Below are 21664 nucleotides of genomic sequence, written 5' to 3'. Positions count from 1 at the left end.
TTATCTTGTAAGGATGTGACATTTGAATCTTAATTAGAATTTCAGAACTGGAAGCATCCACATCAATGTTTAAAGCACCTGCACTTAATTCCAGAAGGACAAATTTCTTTGTATATTTTCTGTTTTACTGAACTGTTTTATTATTATTCTATCTCTCCCAATAATGAAAAATTCTTTATGTAACTTAAAACACAAAATAAGAACGCTTCATAATGGGGTTATTTTTTTAAAAAAGAGTGAAACGTTGTAATAAAACCTTAGTAATACACTATAGCAGTGAAAAGATCTAAAACATTAAGCATTTTTAACATATGAAAGTCTAAATTACCTGAAAGAAAATGGTTTTCACTTGATACTGAAAAGAATATAATATATGCTAGGGATGTCAACTGCAGAAGCTGTTTCACAACTGACATACCATCAATGAAAAGTTCCTCTTAGCAGAACCTCCTTCAATTCAAGTGAAATTAGGACCAAATCATTATTGCTTTAGATCAGAAAGTAGAAGTGACTTTACACTGATGGTGGGGGGGGGGAGAAACACGAATCCTGTATCTGTCTATTAAATGTCAATTTGGTAGACTATCATCTTTTAAAGGATGTTTTGGAAACAGATTCTGCTACATCTATTTCTGAGTCACAGCAAAAACACTGTCACAAAACATATTTGGTCAGCTTCTCTTACCTCTTTGGCAAGCTTGTCTTATCTTAAATTAATAATATATGGTACTTAACCTCCCTTTCCCATTTTAATGCACTGGATATTCCTTCCCTTTTCCTTTTTTTTAAAAAAAATGGTTTTTATTGTGAAAATATAGAAATACAATTCTGCATTTTTCGGTTCCGTGGTGTTAAATTATTTACATATTATTTACATAGTATTGTATCTTTGCTTGTATATGGTTTGGGTATTATTACAAGTAATTATATACAGTTATATACATGTTATTTACTTGTTATTTACATAGATTGCAACCTTAGTTCAGTAATGTACATGGTAATAGTTAACTCTTTATGATCATTATTAGTTAACCTTAATACTTCTCAAATTTCACTTTTTATTTCTTTTCTCTATCCACTCATACCACAACTCCCACACATTATAATACTCTGTGTTCTCTCTTTCATTAAGTTCTAATGTTAGCTTATTCATTTCAGTGCACTCTAATATTTTCCTGATTACTTGTTCTTTGGTGGTGGTTTTTTCTCCTTCCAATATTGAGCGTAGGTTATGGATATTCCTTCCCTTTTCCTCAGCTGCTGAACATAGTTTGGGTGTATGGATCTAGGTACATATATTATAAGAGTAGTCTATTTATCCAAGAGATAGAACGATGCTAAAGGGAGGGAGCTTTTCCGAGTCATAGAGAAAATAACTGGCTAGAGAATTAATTTCAGTAGGGCACTTGCCTTCCTTTCTTTGTTGTGATTATGTTATCTATATCAAACCAAAGTTTAAATTACATGAGCCTGTTGTATTATCTCCAGGTGCGCAGTGGTACAGCTTTAAATTTAACACATATATGCCTCTTCATAAGAAGATTGTGTAAACTAATATTAGGAGTCTAAGAATTACAGATAGACCTTGACTTATAACAGTTCGTTTAGTGACCATCCAAAGTTACAAAGGCACTGAAAAAAGTGACTTATGACCATTTTTCACAGTTATGACCTTTCCAGCATCCCCATGATCATGTGATCAAACTTCAGCTGCTTGGCAACTGGTTCATATTTATGACCATTGCTGTGTCCCAAGATCATATGATCGGTCACCTTTTGCAACCTTTTGCCAAGCAAAGTCAATGGGGAAGCCAGATTCACTTAATAACCAGGTTACTAACTTATTAACTACAGTGATTCACTTAATAACTGAAGCAAGAAAGGTTGTAAAATGGGGCAAAATTTACTTAACAAATGTCTCACTTAACAACAGAAATGTTGGGCTCAAATGTGGTCGTAAGTCAAGGACTACCTGTATGATAGTCAAAAGACCAATTGGCTCCCTTTATTGTTACAGCTATAAGAAATGTGAGGCTTCTTGATTTAATCATACATACCATAAGAAAGAAAGCAGTCCCCAATTTAAATCATATATTGCTGCCCAGTAACATAATTTTTATTCTTCACATTTTAGAAATGTGGAGGTGAGTACACCTATGTATAATTTAGACATACATACCTGTGTTTCAGGTTAATCCATGAAGTATTCAAGTGATTCATAATTTCCTTCACATTTCTTGTGTCATCACCACTGTAATCTTGAAGAAGCTTACTTGACAGCTCATTAAATGAAATCATCCTGGCATCTCCTTTATCTAGGTCTTGCATTAATATCTAAAAAGTAAATACATAGTCGTCAAAATTTCTAATCATTCAGTTGTTGCTTTTTATTAAAAGTGTATGAAGTTGACTAAACCAGCAATGGGAGGCTGGGGATTAAATTCCTAGTGGTTTAATCCATGGGACTGAATGCTTTCCGCCTTTTTGCTACCAAGGAACAATATATCACCATTTCTATTAAGCAAAGCAAACTGTTGCAACAAACAGTACGAATGAAAATTCAGGTCATATTCATTGTTCCCATTGTAGGAATAGAACATTATTTCTAGCAGTTGTTTTTCTGGAAAAATAATTCGTACATTTTAGTAGAGGAGAAGAGAAAATCAGCAAGATTACCAATGTGGAGGCTGAAATATCTGCCTTATATTGGACATTTTCATTAGAATAACTGGACTGAAGGCAAAAGGGGAGAGCAAACTGGGAAATGGGTTATGAGCAAAACTCACTCAACAGATTTTTATGAAGAAACAGCAGAACAAAGGGGAAGATATCAAAAGTAGAAAGCAGGTTGAAGATTCAGCAACCTGTACAACAATATGATTTGACCAATGTGCCGAACTTTTTCTTGTGCTTTTTAAAAAAGCTGTAGAAAATTAAAGAGAGCAGAAAAACGGAAAGCAGAAAAACTATGTTAAATTGAGTTTGCAGCCTAGAGGGCATACAGAGAAAAATTGATACTCCGAGATCATTTCCTATGTTGAGGAACATAGGAAACCTATGCCAGGGGTGTCAAATTCTATTTCATTAAGGGCCGCATCAGGATTGTGTTTGACCTTGGGGGGGTGCATGGCCAGAGTGTGTGTGGCCAGGTCGATGTCACTCATGTGATCAAATGCCACTTTTGCTAGTAGTTAGTTTTGCTACCACTCTGCCAGTGAAAGCGGAGCTCGTGAATGCCACGCACAGCCCTCAAGAGCTCTGTTTTCGCTGGCAGATGCACCGCAGGCCGGTCCTTTGCTGTTTACAGGACAGCCCTATGGGCCAGATCTAAGCACCCCATGGGCTGGAACCAGCCTGTGGGCCTTGAGTTTGACACCCCTGACCTATGCCAATTTATGTTTTTCTGGAGTTTCTGAGTGCAGCTTTTCCACACTATGACATTGAGGGCAGAGCACACTTATCTCCTAGAGTGAGTGAGTGAGTGAGTGAGTGAGTGAGTGAGTGAATGAGTGTGTGTGAGTGTGTATGTGTGTGTGTGTGTGTGTGTAAAAATGCATGCATGCAGTAAGGATAAATGCGCTGATCTAAAACAAAAGCCCTCTGCAGAATGCAAATTCTTCAGAGACCTGGAATTTAATTTTTGAATCTTTTTGCAGAGCATCTGCTAGCATCACTAAAATCACATTTTACAACTTTAGCAGGGAAAAAAAAAGTTCTGACTTGGAAAGGTGCTGCTCAAGTGGCTTGCAACCAAAGATAGCAAGGAGAAAGATAAAGGGGTTTATTTAAAAGAGGATATATGGATAATCTTTAAATGCTTCCCTTGAGGCTTTTCTTTATTTTATAAGTATGAACAACTGATATTTTTCAGATATTTCCTTCCCAGTCTTAAAGTAACAGAGCACTGCTTTCCATATATAGGTATGGCCAACTTACAAAGACAGCTTATTTTATTACTTTTGAAATCATAACTTTATTTCTTATTTAGACTCTCATAAATAAAATATAAAGATGTCAAATAAAAAGAGCATAAAGGCTGTATAAATCATTTATTTTCAAACTAAAGGAGAAATACAATGCTGGTGAATCATTATGTATTATGATATGTATAAGAATAAATAGAATATAGGTTTATAATAAGAAAATATCATTTATTCTGGACTCCTTTATTTTCCTTATAAGATTATTGACGTATATTATGTTTCAATAATTATTTAAGGTTCAGTTTTTTCATAGGAAAATCGAATACAGTGCTATCAATGGAACAATCAAACATTAACCTGGAATGATGAATACAGGTAAATATTAACAGAAACAAAATATTGTTGCTTTCCAAATATATGGAGTCTATCAAAATACTAAGGAAAATATGTTTATTTTATTAATTACCCAGATTCCCCAGATTAAATATTCTTCTGTATTCCAGTGGCTTTTTGGAAAGCAAATTTTATTTAGATTTTGATAAACCCGTAAGCTTTTAAGAATGCATCTTTTTAAAAAATAAAGATAAGACATATGAATATACTGTATCTCTTATATGATGTCAAGATGATTGTTTATTCCTTGGAAACTATAGGAATGACAAAACCAAGGAAAACCCAATTTGCATTCTTGTATAAAATGGCAGGTAACAATACAAAAAGAGGAACTCAAGGCAGTGAATATACTTAAATCTCCTTCCTCCTATTTTCCCCACAATAATAACCCTGTAAGGTGTGTTGGGTTGAGAGTGAGTGACTGGGCCAGAATCATCCATCTTACTTTTGTGCTTAAAGTAGGACTAGAATTCGCATTTTCCTGGTTTTTAGCCTAGCGGGTAAAAGGATGCTTCTGTCATAATTTATTAACAAACTAACCTCTTATATTGTTTCTGGAATCTAGTATCACTAATAGACTACTGAAAGGATACTGAAATATAACAAATGGCTTTTTCTTTTTTTTTCCTGAGACGATAAAGGTTGTCAAACATATTCAGAAAAACCGATGCTTCTCTGTGAGCCCAGTATATATAGCTGACTTTGTAAGGACCCAGAAAATGGTTTAATTTTATAACTAGATTAAGAGTGTTATGCAAAACAATGGGTGTTTTATCAAAGGTAAATCAATCTCCAGACAAATTAAAACTCTGGGCTAGCAAAGCAGCATAAGATTCTCTAACTCTACAAAGATGGGAGAGGCAGCAGAGGAGAGGCAGTAAGAGGTTAGGATAAAAAAAATGTTTAAGACTTCAGATAAACCCTGAGTCATTATCTTGGACTAAATCAATGACATTTTGCAACAAAGGGACCACAAGAATAGGCAATGCCTCCGTTCAAACATAGGTATAGGATTTTAGATAAAAATTTAATGTCTCTGGATTAATTGGAAAGGAATCTGTTCATCTTAAAGAGTAAAAAGCAATCTCCAAAGTTTCTAAGCTGGTAAAAAGATGGTAAAAATTGGTCTGATCTTCCCATCAAGATTCTGAATTGAGAAATGTATAGATTTACATCAGGGATGGATGAGATTTATTGTCAGGTAAGCACTGGCAAGCAGTAATATATCTGTGGAAAATTCATTTTAATCTAATTAGAAGACACATGCACCACTCCTTAATTTAATCAAGAGAAGGTCATGAACACCACAATCATTCCCTCCCCTGCCTGCCCCAGCTCTAACTTGGCAGTTCCCCAAGTTTTGGTTGCGCTTTTTGTGAAACTAAAAATGGAAAAGAATCTGGATGGTATCTATGAAAAGCTCAAGACATGAAGCATAGAAATCTTGCTGCCTGAACTTTTTTGTAAAACTCTTCAATTTGTAGGTATATCAGAAGGAGCTGTATCACATTATTCGTCTTAATGGAATTAACTGTATGACAGGAGTAAGACGTTAAACTGAATCTATAAACCACAGTTTCTGCATAAGAAAACATACTTGAACTCACTTTGTTTTCTGAAATTTGTTTGGTAAGCTTTTCTTTAGAAGACTGTAGGAGAGCATGTAGGTGGATCTCATATTGTCCAATTAGCTTCTCCATTTCTTGCTTCTGCTCATCCCATTTCATGCTGTCAGTAAGCATGCATTTCAGCTGATGCTGACGTACTTCAACCCCATGCTGAGTACCATCCCACTGGTTTTTAACTTTCTCCACTGAAACAGACAGAAAATAAATCTAGTCCTGTGAAAAGACACTGAAAATATTGCATCATCTTTATTTTTTTACCACTCAAACTAACCAATAAAAAAAAAAAATCACTCAAAGCAACATCCAAAATCTACTATTATAGATTCCCATAATTCTGGGAAGGGGGTCAAATCTACTTCTATAATACACACACCCAAAATACACAATATACCTTTCTTGATTTGACAATTTATGTTGGTTGACAATGTTATATTGATTAAATCAGTGCCAGTATCTTTGATACCAAACTAGCTTAGCAAAGTATTTCTTATTCCATCTGCTTTTTCCTCATTTTTATTAACTTCCAATATAGGCATTCGCTTTTATATAAAAAATAGAAAATTAGACAAAAATTTGTTCATAAAAACTGGATCTAACGTTGTTTAATCTTGTGGCTTGCCAACACTGTTCAAAACGTATCATCTAATAAATCTTTTTAAAAACTCACATCTTTAAGTTCCAGTTTGTTCATCTTTAAAACCGATGAAATCCAAAGATGTGAATATAAGAAGCCAATGTCAAGCAACATCTTAAGCAAGATACCTTGCTATATTCTAAATGTGGCAACTTTTAAGACTTGTGGATTTTGACGCACAGAATTCCCCAGCCAGCATATTTGGATGAGGAATTCTGGGAAGTGAAGTCCACAAGACTTAAAAGTTGCCAAATGTGGAGATATATGTGCTATACATCTTCATTCTTGTTTCTTCCTTTTGCCTATCAGGATTAAGGGGTCCTTGGTGCTCTCTGAGCTTTTTTGTTTTCTTGCAGATGTTTCATTACCCAAATTAGGTAACATCATCAGTGCTAGTGGGACTGGCACTGATGATGTTACCTATTTTGGGTCAACCCTGAGCTACAAATGTTCTCCTTTATTGGAATCAGGATTAACCCTGCCTTCATCTCTGTATGTTAGATTACTCCCAGTTCTACCTGGTTCATTCCATTCTGTATCCATTGTTTTGTCAATAAATAATGTAATGATTATGTATATCATTATATCATTTTAGTGCCCATTTCTCTACTGTTCGGTCTACTGACAAAAAGCACATACATTTCTCTGTGATTGCTGTCCTTAAGTCAGAACTTGATGTTTTGTTTTTCAGATTTTGAGCCAAGGTAAAAACCGAATCCAATTGGGGATGTCGATGTTCTAAATCCCCTTCTGTTATCTGTAAAATAATGGAATAAAGATGTGCTACTAGTGATAGGAGCTTAATAAAAACATAGTTATTCAAACCAATGCTTCAAATATTAACAAAGAAGTGTGTCTTAATCACATTATAATCTGCATTAAAAAGCTCTGCATTATAATCTGCATTCAAAAGAAATAATATACAGAAAAGATTTCCAGTCAGAAATCATGATCTGATGTGTTGCTATTACAATTCCCAGAATTCCCAGGCAATAAGATCATGATGTTTGGGAATTTGGAGTTATACACTAACCCACACCTGGAGCCCACCAATTTAAGGAAGTTGAAATAGGGGTTAACCACCTGTTAGATCTGCAGAGTAAATTTAGAGATTTTGCTCTCGCAAAGTGAAACAAGTGGAAATAAAGCTGTATAAAATTCATGTTGATTCATAAAAGGCTGCAAACTTTCGTACTTTCTGTAATCTCTTTCTAGGATTCCAAGATACATTATTTATGTTTCTCTGCTCCAAGGAATTTTGTTCTCAATGTTGATCCCAGGTTTTAGACACTGTATATTCAGAGTGTTTTAATCAACAGGGATTTTTATTACAGCAGAAGCTTTAATAAAATCCCTGTTGATTAAAACTCTGATCCTCCCCCCACCAACTGGGTGGTGGGGAATCTTTCTATCCCCACCACCCAGTTTCAATTGTCAAATACCTATCCTTCCATCCCTTCCCCCTAGCCCACCCCCATCACAACTGATGAAGTTTCTTGGATGAGAAATGAAAAGTTTTGTTATTTTTCTTCAAGGAAAAAACAGTCCAGTTACCTTTGGAGAAAGTACTAGATGACTGAGAATCTCCACAGACATACACCAGTAGCTACTTAGCACTCTTTCCCTCCCTCCCTCCCTCCCTCCTACACACAAACACACACACATTTTCCATGGCAAATTGCTGAGAAGGAAATATCTATTTCTGATCCTGTGCTATTAAACTAAATAGAAAGGAAAGGAGTCCCTGCAGATTTTATTCAGTAGTTGTTGGTAGTGCTCATCTCCATTTTAAGGCCATGAAGTATTAAATCAAATACTTCATCTAAAAAAGGGCAGCTCAAAAGTTCTGAGATTTTCCTATTAAATTGCATTAAATATATTCTCACAAGCAGTTAATTTGCCCATTGCTGTCTATGATACGTTATGCCCAGATCTATACTCAAGTTATTTGCTACTAATTGCATCCATATGTTGCTAATATCAGTAGCAAAGAAAATGTCAGCATTGGTTTCTGTAACCATTAACTTCTGTTGGCAAATTGTAAATGCCAGTATAAAATATTCTCATTTCTCCTGAAATTCAATCGCAGCTTGCCTACAGCTGGATCTCAATGATTAACAATTCTTGAGCAAGGCAATTAACCTATTTCAATTGAATTTAATTATTTTAAGTTGAATGGATGTGCTGCAACTATATGTAGATAACAGTAACATTTCAGTTGAAGATTACTCCAAAGGAGCAGAGTCCTGCATGCTTATCTGGAAAATTTTGATCCTATTGAACCTGAGGAAGTGGAGAAGGCTCTTATAGCTGCTAGGTCAACCACATCTATGGTTGCCCCTTCTGGTCGGCTAAAGATGCATGGAAGAGAATATATGATAGGATCTGGAGAGTGGTTAATTCTTCCGTGAAAGAGGGAACGTCCCATCAGTTCTGAAGAAGGTGGTGGTGTGCCCTCTGCTCAAGGACCTTTGCAACTAGTTGGAACAATTTTCCAGTCTCTAATCTCCCTTTTTAGAGGTTGTGGAGTAAGTGACCACTAATAATATTAAGACCATCAAACATCAACATCTGCCTATCCCAGATCCTTGGGAAGGACTGGATAGGTGGACAAAAATGCTAAATCCAGTCTGAACATCTGGCTAACTGTGCGACAAACCATAATAATAATAGTTTGCAACATTATTGTCAGGTCTCCCAGGTAAGTCAGACAGGAAACACAAGATGAACTAATTCTACTTTATTATAAGGCAATAACTGAATCATGCAAATATGAAGGCACAAATTCCCACAGCTCCTTCTAGAACAGCAAGTGGAACCCATAGCTAGAAGTTTCAGGATATGTGACTGTTATACCCATCCTTGGATTAGGAGGCTTTGCTCAGTGACTCCTATCCTTGGGACCTCTCATTTGGACTACTGCAATACGCTCTACATGAGGATGCTCTTGAAAAGTATTCAGAACTTCAGCTAGTGCAGAATGCAGTGGCACAGGTAATAAATAGTGTCAGATACTTGACACATCTAACAACACCACTGTGTGAACTGAACTGGTATCCAGTATGCTTCTGGGTGCAAATTGCTGTTTGTCATCTTTAAAGCATTTTTTAGCTTGGGATCAAAAATACATGAGGGACCAGTTGTTTCTAACAGTCTAATTTGGTCCAGCAAGTTGACCATGCTAAGGGTCCCATCAGCCAAAGAAAGTTGGCTAATGGGGTAGGAGGTGTGCCATTTCTGCCATAGCCCCTGACCTCTAGAACATTCTGCCTCCAGAAAGTAGGATGGCCCCAACCCTGTTGGCCCTTTGTAAGGCCTTAAAGACCTGGTTATGTAACTAGGCCTGAGGCCCCAACTATGTCAAAAGACACTCTCTCCCCCCCTCTCTCCGTCCCTCCCTCCCTCTCTCTCTCCCTCCCTCTCTCTCTCGCTCCTCTCACACACACATATCTTTGCACTTGGTTTTAAATGATTTTATGATTATTTGCCACCCAGAGTCACTTCTCTGAATGAATGAATGAATGAATGAATGAATGAATGAATGAATGAATGAATGAAATACATAAAAATGAACTTGTTCTAGCAACCTGTATGCCCATGCGCAATATACCTGGCAGTCAATTTAAACATTGGACTGGGTTTAAATAGTCAGACCCTGAAACAATGCCAATGTATTATATTGTGCTGCTATTGAGTCAGGGGAGGAAATCTGAAATAGGTATTCTAAAATGCATTATAGGTTTCCTGGGCTTCTTATGAAAACTAATAGTAAATGTGCACATTCCTGATCAAGCAAAGCTGTGTGCACCTCCTTCAGTGAGCAAATATATGCTCAGCCTGACTCTGTGAAGCATGGTCCATTTTCCTCTATCAATGCTCCACAGAAGTTTCCTTCGGGCAGGAAAAAAAAAAAGACAGCACTCCTGTATCTTAACAGGGTATGATGATGTGCAATCAGAGAACCTGCACACAAAATATTCTTCTGCTGCTTTGGGATGGATTTAAGTCTCAGGAGCAAGAATGGGAAAGGTCCACTGAATTCCCTGCCAGTTGTTCAAAAATAGGTTCTTGGGCAAGAAGGATTCAAGCAAGGAAAACAAAGCAATAATTTACAGAATTGGAGGAACATTCAAAAAAGGCATTGCGTTTTTCTGACTAATCATTGATACCACTAAAATCTTGACTCTACCAAAAATAAGCAGTGGCAACACTGAAGTTCCAAAACTTGGAACCCTGACAAGCAGAAGAATGCTCTAATCGTTATTCTTCTTTGGATTTATTTTCAATAATTGTAAAATACCGTGACAGAATTTTACTGAACAAAAAAAAAAAAAAAACCAACAGGGAAAGGGATTAACAGAGAATATTCTGAGGCTTTCCAAAAATACAGTTCAGAGCATCACATACTTTCATGCGTGCAATCGTCCGATTGATTTCTTCAATATTTCCAACAGTAACTATATTGGACTTTAGCATCTGGTCGATCAATGCCAACCAGTCAGCCAATTCTGTCGTAGTCTGATCCAAATCAGCAGGTGTCGAGATTTCCAAAGGATGCTGAGTTTGTGCCACATTTTCTGAGGCAGAAGACAAGAGCACTGTTGTTTGGAGAACAGGGAAACCTAAACAACCAACATAATTGATTTGATATTTCAACTTATTATCTAGAATTTATTTACATTGGAAAAGCAAAACACCACAATACTTCTTGTGGTTCATATTAGTCCTCTTGTATCTCTATTCTATACTAACACTTTAAAACTGTCAGGACTTTACTGTTAGAGATAGAATTCCGAAAATAGCTTCTTTCCATATGTCTAAAGAGCCACCAATTCATCATTTAATCTAACCTCTAGATACATAACGGTACTAGAAAGATTGCTGCTGTCATTTTTTTTTTTTTTTTTTGCAAAATCTCAAATCTTTGACAGCTTAGCGAGGTGAGAGAAATTCACTCTCTGATTACCACATTCAAAACATTTCTGAAGCGTTCAAACACTAAGTCAGCAGTAAGCTGTCAACGAGGGTAAACTCACAACCTGCTGCTAATCTTAATTTACTATTTAGGAGGAGGGAAAGGAATCAATTGAAAATGTGCACTTCGCAGTCAAAGAAACGCCATTGATTTTCATAAGCAACATTTACTTCCTGATCCTCTAAATCATACAAATGGAAAACCACACAAATGCTAATTTTCAAAAAGTGCAACAACGAACTAGTTTCTCTTGTTAAGTGAATATATTACACGTGCATTTTTCAAAATGCATTTTATGCTCTTTTAAAGTAAAAGTATCCTTTTTTTTTCAAGATCAAAATAAACAGATCTACCACATCTGCTTCTTTATGTACTTTAAGTTTTACTAAGATAACAAAAAATATGCCTAAATGTTTCTCCAAAGACATAATTTTCTGCTCAAAACTTACCAGAGGACTTTGGCACAAGATGCTGCTGATGAACATACTCCTCCAGTTCTCTCAATCTGGTGGGTGCTTCCTTGAACACCTAATGTTGTGTGGAGAGAAAATAACTTTTATATTCCAAAGATCATGGGTACCGTTGTACAATATACGCTGTACGCCCCTTTCTGGATCAGGACTCCTTATGCACGGTCACTCATGCCCTCGTTATTTCCTGCCTGGACTACTGCAATGCTCTCTACATGGGGCTCCCCTTGAGGAGCACCCGGAGGCTCCAACTGGTCCAGAATGCAGCCGCGTGGGTGATTATGGGGGCAACATGGCGCTCCCATGTAACACCTCTCCTGCGCGAGCTGCACTGGCTTCCGGTGGTCTTCCGGGTGCACTTCAAGGTTTTGGTTCTCACCTTTAAAGCGCGCCATGGCTTAGGGCCTGGATATCTATGAGACCACCTTCTGGCACTGATAACCTCCCACCGGCCAATACGCTACCACAGAGAGGGTCTCCTCAGGGTGCCGTCGGTCAAGCAATGTCAACTGGCGACCCCCAGGGGGAGAGCCTTCTCTGTGGGGGCACCCGCCCTCTGGAACGAGCTACCCCCAGGGATACGACTGATCCCAGACCTCCGTACTTTCCGCCGGGCTCTGAAAACTTTCTTGTTTCAGCAAGCCGGGCTGGCTTAAGATTTTAATTGATTAATTTTATGGGTAAGGGGTTTTAAAATTGGGAAGCCAAATTGGATTTAATTATTTTTTAAATTATTTTAATTTTCATACTGTATTTAACCTTGGCTGTTCACCGTCCTGAGTGCTTCGGGAGAAGGGCGGTATAAAAATTTAATAAATGAAATAAAATAAAATAATATTAGGCAACTACAGAAAATTGTGGGCAGGACAATTAATCTTTCACTAAACAGCCTATAGAAGATCCCCTTGATCTTGTTTGCAATTGGTCCTGAAAAGGGTTGGGAGATCTTTTATATAGAAACTCTTATGTGTCCCTTAATATGGCATCAATCATTGATACTATTTTCTTCTGTGGTTAAGCACTTTAATGAACTTCATGGAGTTTATTAGATTTAAAGGGAAAAGTCCCAAAACAAATATTCTTCCTGAAATTTTGATGTATTGGATTTATATCATACCTTTTCTCTAGGAAAATAAAGTTGCTTACATGATATTTTCCCTTCATGTTATCCCAAAAATAATAACCATAATAATAATTACTCAGAACAGCTTACATCCAATGACAATACCTTTAAACATCATCAAACAGCAACATCTGCTTATCCCAGATCTCTGGGAAGAACTTGATCGCTGGATAAACAATGCCAAATCCAACCTAAACATCTGGCTGACTGACCAACCAACATACAATTGTTGGTAGATTGGACAATGAGAATGATTGGTCAGAAATCACTCTGTGAGCTTCTACAGCTGTGAGAAGACTAGAATCTGGATTTCCTCAGTCCTCCACCAAAACCATAAATACTGTATCCTAGCAATGTTCATATCTGCTTCAATCTTCCTTTCCCTCTAAGCTTACTACACCATACTTCACCATATGCTAAAGTATTCTTCTAGGATATATTTTTGGGCACTGATCATTCGTTTCATTACATGAGCCTAAGAACTTTTACATTACTCAGCAGTGTGATGAAATCAATGACTTTCAATATCTCCCAAAATGAAAAAGCAGGCAGAAAAGCCATATAATATAATCCTCCTGTTTTCTTGTGAACCACCTAGAGCACACGTGTCAAACTTGATCGCATCACATGACATATCATGACATATCGCAATGGTTTTTGCCTCTGCAGAGCCGGGATGGGCATGGCCTGTGCATGACGCATCCGGCCCGCAGGCCGCCAGTTTGACAAGCCTGACCTAGAGTTATTAACACATTGGACAGTGTTAAATTGAATAAAATAAATACATTGCAATACTACTTCAAAATGCAGGTGAGAGTTATGTGTCTGAGTGCTCGCACTAATAAAAAGATACTCCATAAGCAGCAAAGCTGCCTACCAGATGATGACTACTTCAGAGCTTTTTTCTATGCCTGTTAGGTTTTCATTTTTCCTGCAAGGGAACTAGAGATATATTCAGTCTTATAGCAATGCCAAAGTTTTGTGTGTGTGGCTCTGAACAGTTGTCGGAAGGAGAGAAAGAAGGCTTTGGGAACTGAAATTTCAGCTGAACTTCGAAGAACAGTTGAAAAAACTTAATATAAAAACTGAACACTGTAGAAATATGCAATAATACAATACAATAAATTATTTTCAAAGATAGCTGAACACGCTGGTGTACACTGAACATGATGGTGTACACAGAAGAAAATCATGTAAATTTAAAACAATGAAAATGTTACTAAGAATTTTAGCACTAACTTTATCAAGTAAGTTATACAGTTCAGTCCCATTGTCACAACTATTTTGGATGAACACAACTAAAGGAACATATTTAACACACACAGATTAAAATGTATACCTTCTTCCATTTAATATTCAGGGTCTTCAGTCTATTAGAAATATTGTCTTTTTCCTGTGGCCCAATGCTTGTATTTGAAAGTACCTCTGCTTCTTTTCTATTTAGCCACTTAAGTTTCTCTCCTTGTATATCCATTTCCTTAATCAGACCCTAAATGAGTAAAGACACTGTCACTCATTCATTAAAAATTGGTTATCTCTTATAATCAGGGTAGTAATATGCTTCAAATTCTAAGAGCACAAAAAAAAAATCACATTAAGTGGTTTAGACGACAAAAACCCAATGAAGAATTTATTTTGAAGCAAATTCCAGGTTCTATGGCTGTAAAAACATAATCAACCAATATTTAGTATCGTGAACAGATTACAAAATAAACCATAATTTTATTAATCATAACACATTAACACATTAAGCTAAAACAAAAAAATATATAGTTTAGCAAGTATATGGAAATAATGTTTATGTATGAAACTTATAGATTATGCTTTTGATCCAGTGGTACACCAACAGACTGAGTAGTCCTAAATATTATCCAACAACAACAAAAAGGAACATGATACCATAAATAAAATGCTTAATATTTTTTCAATGTTACTTGCCATTAATTCTTGTAAATTCTCTTCATGACTGATTGCAGGTTTCTCATCCAGGGAATTTTCTACATTTTCCATCCAGCAACTAATTTCTTCTAGTTTTCTTGTGAAGTCTATTAATTGCTGATTTTTTCCTTTCAGTCTGAATCAAAAACCCCAAGGTGGAATATAAAACAAAATCACTATAAATATTGAAATAGATATGAAAGCAAAATATTCCTTCTATAACTTACTAAGCGGCCTAGAAAGGATACAGTACAATACTAAAAAACAAGATTGAATGAACAATATGCCTTAATGACGCAAATTTCATATCCTATCCAGATTCCATGTCCTATCCAGAAAGGCGATTTCATACAAAAAAAATCCTCAAATGTAGGCCTTAAGTCTTTAAAATACTTTTTTCTCTGCCATACTTTATAGTCTTATGAAAATATCAACTTAATTTCCTGATAGAAAAATTCAATGAATTGACATATTGCTTTTTTCATCCTGCCTTTAATATTTTTATTAAATAACTCAAATAATAATCAAATAATAACTTGAGCCAAATAATAACTCAACGTAGTGAGCATACCTAATATTTCTTCCTCCTCCTATTTTCCCCGCAACAATACCCTGTGAGGTAAATTGGACTGAGAAAGAGTGACTGGTCTGCAGTCACCCAGTTGCTTTCATGCCTAAAACTCAGTTTCCTGGTTTATTACTCTGGTGCCTTAACCACACTGGCTCTCAACTACATTAATATAGTTTAGATATTACTGTATATGAATATGACAATGTATAGCGGAAATGGACTTTATAGCAGGTATCATTTAGGTTTTGAGGAGGAAATAGTTTTCCAGCACATTTGCGTTAAAATTTTATATTAATACAAAATCTGTTTTTAGTTGGATTTTGTTCATTTTAGATAGAAGGCTTCTTCAAACTTATTAACCACCTGCCTACTAAGAAGCACTCAGAAATTTCCAACAGTGATTAATAAAATGCAATTTCAGAATATTTTTCTTCAGTTGAAACACCAAAGTAAACAAAAAAAAACATGTAAATTAATAATTAATTCAGATTCCACAGCATGGAAAATATAAAACAAATGTATGCTATACATTATATAGAATATTAATGTATCTCAAATATATGATATATATATGATATATATGACATTATATATATGATATGATACACTATGCTATGCTACACTATATATTTGATTTAAATAAATCACACTTAGAAACCACCCATCTCCTTCACAGAGTGATTCTATACTATAGTAACAGCTATAAAGCTGTTTTAGGAAACTACCTTAGGAAACCTTTTAGAATAAAGATATGAGAAGTTTCTCTTGGTGAAAGTCCACAAAGGCATCTCCAAATTTTAAAGAAATTTATCTCCGCTGCTACTAAAATAGCCTCAAATCCAACATACCTCTGTTGCCTTTCCATGATTTCAGCATTGATGTTTTTCCAGCGTTTATACAGCCCAGCTAGTTTTTCTTTCAGGAAGTTTCCATCTGTATTGGAGAGTTTCTGAATTATTTCCTCTCCTGTTCTATTCAGTGTTGAGAAAATGAGCTTATGGCTGCTGATTCCGTCTTCAAGTTCCTGTTGGAAATGCATATATAGGTAGCGGTTTCAGTTTCAACCCAGAATATCTATATCAGATGTTACGTCCACTGCAAGAAGATGGATTTGTGACAACTGCTGTTCGTCCATCTGGACTGGACCTCCTTTTTCCTAATTTATGTGGGGCTGCTTTTTTTAAAAAAACCTGAGAAGTATTATCTACTACTAGTAAGCCATTAGTTTGGGCCGCATGTATCTCTTTCGGCAAAGGGCTGCCTATTTGCTTCTAAGCCTTGCCCAACATACTGTATCTCAGGAGTCTCAAACTCACATGATCACATTGTCATCATGTGATGTATTGTGACTTTTTCCCCCTTCGCTAAAATGAGGGTGGGAGTGGCCAGCGTGTGACGCATTCGGCCCGTGGGCCGTGAGTTTGACACCCCTGCTGTATCTTCTCATCAATATTCTCAGTGACTACATTTGAGTTTCTAATATTGCAAAGACCTTCTCCTCTATCACAAACGTGCTCCCCCTCTCATTCACATACAGACTTAACCTCTGCAAAATAAAGGTCCTGCCCTACGCTTCATTTGAGTAGAAAGATACAATTGTCTCTACTAGGAGCAAGACTTTCTCAGCAGCAGATTTAATGCCTGCTCTAAGAACAACAGGACTGAAATCCTAGTAAGTGTGTTTACTATAACATCCCTCCCCAAATGAAAAGAGAGCACTGGCTTCTTTACTTTTTTTTTAAAAAATCACTATATTTGTTTCATCAGCATCATTGGAAGCTAAGCGAATAATTTCTCAATACAATTCATGTACGTTGACTTTATATGTTTTAATAGGGCTAAGCAATGCATTCAGGCAAAATGTGATGGCACCACCTTTGCAGCACAACGGTGGCCCCTTTGATTTACTGGCAGTCTCAACAGAAGTGTTATCAGTGTAATATACGCATAAACCTTTGAAGCAACTGCACTGGGTTTTGAAGGCAGCACCAATGCCCTTTGCAAAGCAGTCTTTTAAATGCTTTGTCCTAGCTGCCAACATTACAAAACCTGACAATTGCCACTTTCTTCTGTAACAACAGTAGAATTAAAGGTTCTAACTAGAGTGCTGGGCTTAATACACAGTAATCAGTTACCTGCTGGTGTATCCTGGCTTTTTCTATATCCAGGCTGCCATCTGGAGCGTGGGCTTCAGCCAGCAACCCTTCTGCTTCTGTTAGCCACTGTGAGAGATCATTTAGATCACAATGGAACTGTCTCCACTCCTCTATGGACTTATCAAAACCGCTAAATGGAATAAGAAGAACAAGAGAAAAAATGCGAAAGGTATTTCAGAAGTAAAACAAGTTAATTTTGCACTACAGAATACAAAATAGAATATGTATGCAAGTGAGTGTGTGTGTGTGCATATGTAGAAGACAACAGATGCAATCTTGGCAGATAGTTTATTTTGGCTTATTTGTGTTGAAAACAAAGATATTTAAAGGAAGCACTATTCACACTTTTGATCCACCAGTTTATAATTTCTATCATTTCAAACTTATAAAGAAACAGAAAGAGAGTGCATAAGCATACAGGCAACTTACAAATTTTAATTCCTATTTAAAATCAGTTTGTCTACTTTGAAGAAAATGTGCCCAGACCAACTGTAACTCTGGGACACATGAATCATAATAAACTAGTTCTGCAAACTGGAACTCCGGGGGAGGGGGACATCAATTTTACAAACTTAGCCACACAGTTGATCCTCGTTCATTCCTCATACAGCCAAATTTCAGAGGAAATTAAGTTACTGAATATGTGAGTGTATGAATATTTATGGAGCATACTTTTCCAAGTGGAAGCCAAACATGAAACATAAACTTCTTAAGGTCACTAGTGCAATTTTCCAGATTTACAAGCAAAGAGTAACAAGCTAAAACTAGATGATGATCCCTATAAGCACCAAGAACAGATAATATCCTTTTTCAAAGAGTAAGCCTTCCACTATGCCAAGCATGCCAATCAACAGAATGTTTCAGTGTCTTCTATCACTCTTTTCCAGGTAATAATATTAGAGATAAGTGCCCATGACTAAAGCCAACAGACACTTCACCTGTCTCCATAGGATCTAAAAGAAATATTCTTCTCAGTGCTACCTGATAAGGCAAGCTACTCAGATACTTCCACTACAATTTTTCATCTAACCTACTAGAAAATATAAAGATGTTTTTCCTCTACTTCTTCCACCTCCTCCTATTATTTTGTGTTAGGTGTACTGCTCAGCCAACCATCAGCAGAAACTGCTTCAGCACTTGGATGCTTTCCTTTTTCATTTTGGGGAAGGCCTTTCCTTCCTAAGAATTTCTGGGAAAGCTAGTAAAGATGGTAAGATTGCGAGCATAACAACTCCAGTATTTACTCCATCCATCCCCCTACTTCTGCTTCATAAGCAACACTGTGAAGTAGGCCATCATTCCATTATTCATTCCAGGGGCACTTTATCAGTCCCGAGTGTCCATTACTTGGCTAGGAAAAGGAAGGACAGGAAAAAGAGTCCTTCCTGATATTATCTATCAATTTAGGAGAATAAATGGAGAAACTGAATAGGAGGAAAGTGAACAGCCTGTAACAAGGGAAAAAGCTGCAGGAAAGTCTTAAAGGCATCTTGCTTAGAGACACCCAATTGTTCCACTGCTCCATGGGTGAAAGGAAAATATTACAATTTTCAGGTCATTACAGCTGAAAAAAAAGTGTTTTTCCTCAACAAAATCTGCAACAAAATCTTCCTAATGAAGAAAAATAGGACATTTATATTCCACATAGAAAACACAGCTTTCTGTGTCATTACTTAGAGATATGTTTTTATTCCCAGTTGTGAGGTATAGTTACAATTGAACCAAATTGTTTTTGTATCCGAAGTTGACAGAAGAATTCTTCCATATTACAAAAGACTTATTCATACCAGTCTTGGCTTTAAAGTCTTGGCTTTAAAGAAGCCTACTTACTTTTAAGTACAATGCAAAATAAGATACATTATTTATGAGATTCAAGAACTGTCTTATCCTGCAATGAATCAGCTAGGAAATCTGCTTGTTGTATTTTACCAATTGACTATGAAGTTTAATTTCTCTTTTAAAACGGGAAGGTTTGCCTATTTCATTGTTAATTTTATAAGATCATTTGAGTTTCCAAATGAATGATGGGGCTTCAAATATAGTCCCAGCACAAATGTCTGCAAATACCGAGGAAGAATTTTTTTCTAATGCCTGCAGTGAACAAAAAGTAAATGTGATATAATACAAAACTGTTTTCGAAAACAAGTTCAAATGATGATGCTAGGGACTGATGCAATTCTACAGGTGCAGCCTTTAAAACTATAGGGAACAAGATTGAAAATGCAATGAAAAGAGTGTACATAATGTTTGTGCGGATTCCTATATTCTCACGAATTAATTGGCCCACATTCTTGTGACTTTTACTGAAATGCTAGTAAACAGAGGTCTCAGCTGGCTAGAAATTATCTTTTTTTAAAAAAGCAAACACTAAAAGAGACAGAGAGAAACGTTTAAGATGCAGCAACTGATTTGCTTTGTAATTTCCAGAGAAAAAAAGATTGAAAATAAAAGAGTCAAGTTTTTCTCCATTCCACGTTATTCATAAAGTTCAGAACATGATGATGCCACTTTAATTTTTATTTTAAATTTAATATATAGTTTTCTCACACCACCTGAATTAACACTTCTTGGTTGCCTGCCAGCTAGCTTGCATAGTCCTTTACTAAGCAACTTTGGCAAATAAACAATATTTTACAAATAATGCTTTAAAATGTTACCCTGTTTATATATCCAAACTTAGCACAGCTGGTTTATACTGCAGGGAAGTGGTGGGTTGCTCCCAGTTCTGTCCAGTTCTATAGAACCGGTAGTAAAAGAGGTGGGAGGCTCCGCCCACCTGTCCGGACATCATAATTTACAATCTGCACATGCTCAGAAGCTCCCGTTGTGAACCGATAGTAAAGATAAGTAGAACCTACCCCTAACTGCAGGGACAATAGAGCTACAAAATGGCTACTACGTGATTTATTCTCTTCTCTGCCTAACTCATCACATTTTTTTGGCGAAAAATGGTAAGTACAAAATATAGGTAGTCCTTTTACTTACCACTTGCGGTCATTGTACATTCTGTTAATTCGATCCCATTCTGCATTAAGCTGGGTTAGTGAATCTTCTATTTGAACAGCTTCAGGTCCAGATGCCTCTAATATAACATCAGGTTGCTTTTCATGAATAACTGCAATCTGATCCTCTAATTTATCCAACATATCTTTTATGTTCTGTAATACAGTAAAACAAAAATACCAAGCAGAATTAGCATCCCCTCAAAGATAAGCGCCAGCTGAAAAAATAGAGCCTGATTAGATGGCAACAAACATCAGTATATATGTATATTTACATCTTTCATCATTTGGCTCATGGCTTAGAATGATGCACACATGTAAGACATAAATGGTTTACTTTTCTGAAGCCATCCATTACAGCTCAACATTATAAGCAAACTAGACCATTAAGGCTTGCTCAAGAAACAAAAATAACCATGTCTCCCAGTTTAGGGAGTACATAATATAATATGTATCTAATACTCCATATATAATGTATAACGGTAATCGTTTTCTATTTTATTACTGTAAGCCATCCAGAATAGTCCCATGGCAAGATGGGCAGTAAATAAATTTATCAAAGAAATAAGAAATAAGGAATGAACTGGAAAAATCCAGTAAGTGCAATCTTCACCTTATAGGATGTGAGCCCTTATAAGTATGTGTATATCTATAAAATCATGTGTAAATTTTGTTTGATCGAACTTTATTTGTTTGATAACGTACTTCACAATGGTCTTTATCTAATTTCTTCCCATTCCTTTTCAAACTTTTACACTGCTTTTTAAAATGACCCGGTATTTAGTTTATTAAATGAATTATTTTATATGTCCTGAATCTAACAAGTGATAGAATTGGTGATGATTCTAGAA

The 21664-nt window shown here is 36.2% G+C and overlaps 1 protein-coding gene across 2 annotated transcripts in view; it reads right to left on the bottom strand.

Annotated features, from left to right (window-relative positions):
• The window catches only part of UTRN (utrophin), a 370975-nt gene that overhangs the window by 218536 nt on the left and 130775 nt on the right, over positions 1–21664 (bottom strand). For both annotated transcript variants that reach the window (XM_060692261.2, XM_087882841.1), the window contains exons 42-51: positions 20797–20969; positions 17791–17941; positions 16504–16679; positions 15085–15220; positions 14486–14635; positions 12003–12081; positions 10986–11200; positions 7218–7335; positions 5924–6129; positions 2180–2334 (exon numbers count right to left, since the gene is read on the bottom strand). In XM_060692261.2, coding sequence (XP_060548244.2) covers positions 2180–2334; positions 5924–6129; positions 7218–7335; positions 10986–11200; positions 12003–12081; positions 14486–14635; positions 15085–15220; positions 16504–16679; positions 17791–17941; positions 20797–20969 — 1559 coding nt within the window. The remainder of the gene's footprint in view (positions 1–2179; positions 2335–5923; positions 6130–7217; positions 7336–10985; positions 11201–12002; positions 12082–14485; positions 14636–15084; positions 15221–16503; positions 16680–17790; positions 17942–20796; positions 20970–21664) is intronic.

This window comes from Pantherophis guttatus, chromosome 1 (assembly GCF_059756535.1).
Source record: "Pantherophis guttatus breed Tessera chromosome 1, ASM5975653v1, whole genome shotgun sequence".
NCBI classification, from domain to species: Eukaryota; Metazoa; Chordata; class Lepidosauria; order Squamata; family Colubridae; genus Pantherophis; species Pantherophis guttatus.
This window is presented reverse-complemented; position numbering and strand designations above follow the sequence as displayed.